This window comes from Centruroides sculpturatus, unplaced genomic scaffold (genome assembly GCF_000671375.1).
Source record: "Centruroides sculpturatus isolate CEXI.00-Female unplaced genomic scaffold, Cexi_2.0 scaffold861, whole genome shotgun sequence".
Lineage (NCBI taxonomy): Eukaryota > Metazoa > Arthropoda > Arachnida > Scorpiones > Buthidae > Centruroides > Centruroides sculpturatus.
Window position 1 is genome coordinate 37,694 of NW_019385091.1, and position 3,545 is coordinate 41,238.

Consider the following 3,545-nt stretch of genomic DNA (forward strand, 5'->3'; position numbering starts at 1 on the left):
TATACTATGTATATACATTGTATATATACTCTATACTATGTATATACATTGTATATATACTCTATACTATGTATATACATTGTATATATACTCTATACTATGGGTTATATACATTAAGCCTCAGATAAGTACAAAGTTTCATAATATTTTATCATCAATGATCATCTGCTATAGTCAAGCGGAATTAAATATCTGGAAGGTAATTTAAAACGATTTCGACAGAAAACAGAAATATCATTGTACGCATTTAAAAACCATTGTAAAAGTTGGGTCTTATATTAGAAACTTACAGCCAATATATGTGTGTCATTCGCACAATGTTAAGAATTGTGGCTAAGGAGTAGGAAATTATTAATATACTTATTTGAACAGAAAATAAACCAGCAACGAGTTGCTGAAATTTTACGGTAACATTTAGAATTTTTGTAACACCATCATTTATCATATTTTATTAAATAACTTTGCATAACTTTAAATACCGTGTTATTAAATAAAAAAGCTTACTTTTCAGAGTAGGGGTTTATAAAATTTTGTAAATGTTATAACCAGTAAAATCGTCATTAATTAAGTTTTACCCTACTGGATGTACACATGACCTCCATTATCTCCCCACCCTCTCGATCTTTAATTCCAAAATTTAACAGTATCGATATCGATACTGTTAAATTTCGATATCGATAAATCGACCTATCGATTTCGATATTTAACAGCATCAATCCACCCTAATATACAAACCACCTTGCAAAATTTCAGAAATTTCCACAAAAAGCACAAAAGCTTCAAAAAAGAAAAAAACTTGTGCCCTTTCACACACGCATACAGAACATACATGCACTAACACCCATACATATAGAAAGCCCCCAATTTCTTCGCATTTCTCGATATTTCAAGGCATCCAAGTCCAAATATGTAGACAATTTGACTATAGGATATGACATCTGTGAGCTGCACCTGCAACCAGGATGGTTCATTGTCACAACAGGATGACAATCCTGTTTGTGTTTTATTTTTTTAAATAAGAGTGAACTCGAAATAAAAAAAGCACAATCCACATTGAAAGAGCATACATTATTGTGACAGCCTTACAATTCTCGACTTAAAACTTTTATGTATTTCATTTTAAATATATGCTCTAGATTTTAGTAGTGTGTTGCACTGTACAGTACATCCTACTTTTCTTGCTGACAACATTGTCATGCCAATCATCAATCTAACTCCATTCTGCAAAACATATTCAACTGAAATAACATTATTCATTTTAGATCAGAAGTTCGTATATCAACGCCTTCTGTCCTTAATCTTTCATATTTGGTCTTCACTTTCATATATGTATCTACGTTACATATATGAAATAAGAAGGAAAGAAAAGTAGACAGGCGCCAGTGTGAATTGATAAGTCTATGTTTTAAAAATTGCTGCCGAAATATAATGCAGAATATACCATTATCAGCATAATTCCACCCTATGACATCTAGTCAGAAAGTATAGAAAAAAATTATAAAGATTAAATACCAAAATTCCACTGTAAGTAATTGTTATCTTGATTTTAATGAATTTTGTTATTAGGGTCATGACACAACTGCCCATGCTATGTCCTGGACTCTATATTTCCTGGGAAGATTTCACGATATACAGGAAAAAGTGTATTTGGAATTAAAGAGCATTTTTCATAATGATACGAATAGGAATATTACTGTTGATGACTTGATGAAAATGACGTATTTAGAATGCGTAATAAAGGTAACTTTTTAATATTTTTAAGTATATCTAAAGATTGGTTTTATGTAAATTTTTATATATTAAACTTTTCAGGAATCGATGAGAATCTATCCTCCTTTTCCTGTCATTGGTAGGAAAATTTCTCATAAAATTACAATAGGTTAATATTACTATTTCACTCTGTTGTTTCTATTAATAATCCCTCGGTTTTAATATTACTTTGTCATTATATTACTAAAACAGGTGATTATGTTTTGCCATCACAATCAAGTTGTTATATTTACATCCATGCCATTCACCACAACCCTTCTGTTTATAAAAATCCAGAAGTGTTCGATCCTGACCGCTTCTTGCCCGAAAACTTCAAAAGTCTTCCTCCTTACGCTTTTCTGCAATTTTCTGCCGGTCCACGAAATTGTCTAGGTAAGTGTTTACTTGCTAAATTGAAAAAAAAAAACAATAGTTTTTCAATAAATTTATTTGATTACAGGAAGTAAACTTGCAATGATTAAAATGAAAACAGTTTTGGCAAATGTTCTACGGAATTTTAAAATTCACTCTTTGGATCCTCAAGACAAGATCGTTATGTATTACGAAGTAGTCATGACCCCAGTATCAGGTATTAGAATGTGGGTAGAAAACAGATAAATTAGAAGCTGAAGACAAGAAAGAACGTTAGGATAATTTTTATTACATATCTACTTGAAAATATATCAAATAATCTAAGCAAGTATAGTTATAAAAGAAACCCATCGCTTTGGTCTTCATTGTATATCGTTATTACACAAATATATATTGTTGTTTGGAACCTTGTAAGCCATATCAAAGTGGTTCTATTCAATTGAAGATTTATAAACTCTTTTTTGTTTATTAACATAATTTAGGAAAAATATAAGGTAAAACTATAATCGTAAGTAGAATGAAATTTCTATAATTGATAATCGTATAAATATTAAATTTGATTATTTGCTAAAAATAATAACAGTTATATGTATTTTGTGGATGAAATGCCTATTAACTTTCTATTAAAATAAAAGTTAAATTGCAAACTCTTTGTTCACTTCAATGTGATATAATATGCAAGTAATATGCAAAATTTTAATAAATTAATCTTGAAATCTAAGTATGGAAGGTTTATTTTGTATAAGTACAATAATCAGATAAAGAATTTTAATAGTTACTTCGTTAGAACAATTACGTAAATATTTTAAGCATATTATTATAAAATGTTTGAAAAATTAACAATAACAAAAAGTTACATGGAAGAATCTAATTTTTGAAAAAATTAAACGAATGTATTTGAAATAAAATATTTTACTTCTTTGACTTGCTGTAACATTTGCTATCGACAAAAAGTATCGAATGTTAAGTTAATTACGCTAAAGTAATTATGTTATTTAGTGAAATTTCAAAATAGCTTATAATTAAACGACGGCTACTCAATAAAAGTCTGATCTATCTATAAACGTTGACAGGTAGGTCTGATTTATTTATCAACGTTTACAGGTCTCCTTCCATTCCTTTCATCTAGCATAGATTTCTCCTGGTCAGGCTGATTTGTAACACCATCATTTATCATATTTTATTAAATAACTTTGCATAACTTTAAATACCGTGTTATTAAATAAAAAAGCTTACTTTTCAGAGTAGGGGTTTATAAAATTTTGTAAATGTTATAACCAGTAAAATCGTCATTAATTAAGTTTTACCCTACNCTCCTGGTCAGGCTGATCAATGGTCAAAAGAGTAGACATGATCAGTTGTTTTGTAATTTATAGATTATATATTTTCTGGAACAAAGTATTTCTTTCTTTTATCGTTTTTTA

The 3,545-nt window shown here is 28.8% G+C and overlaps 1 protein-coding gene across 1 annotated transcript; it reads left to right on the plus strand.

Annotated features, from left to right (window-relative positions):
* Positions 1 to 1,464: 1,464 nt before the first annotated feature.
* LOC111634546 (cytochrome P450 4C1-like) lies at positions 1,465 to 2,367 on the plus strand. Its single transcript, XM_023379341.1, has 5 exons — positions 1,465 to 1,482; positions 1,567 to 1,740; positions 1,813 to 1,879; positions 1,963 to 2,142; positions 2,210 to 2,367. Exons 1-5 carry the CDS (start codon positions 1,465 to 1,467, stop codon positions 2,365 to 2,367), a joined length of 597 nt encoding a protein of 198 aa, XP_023235109.1.
* The last annotated feature ends 1,178 nt before the right edge of the window (positions 2,368 to 3,545 follow it).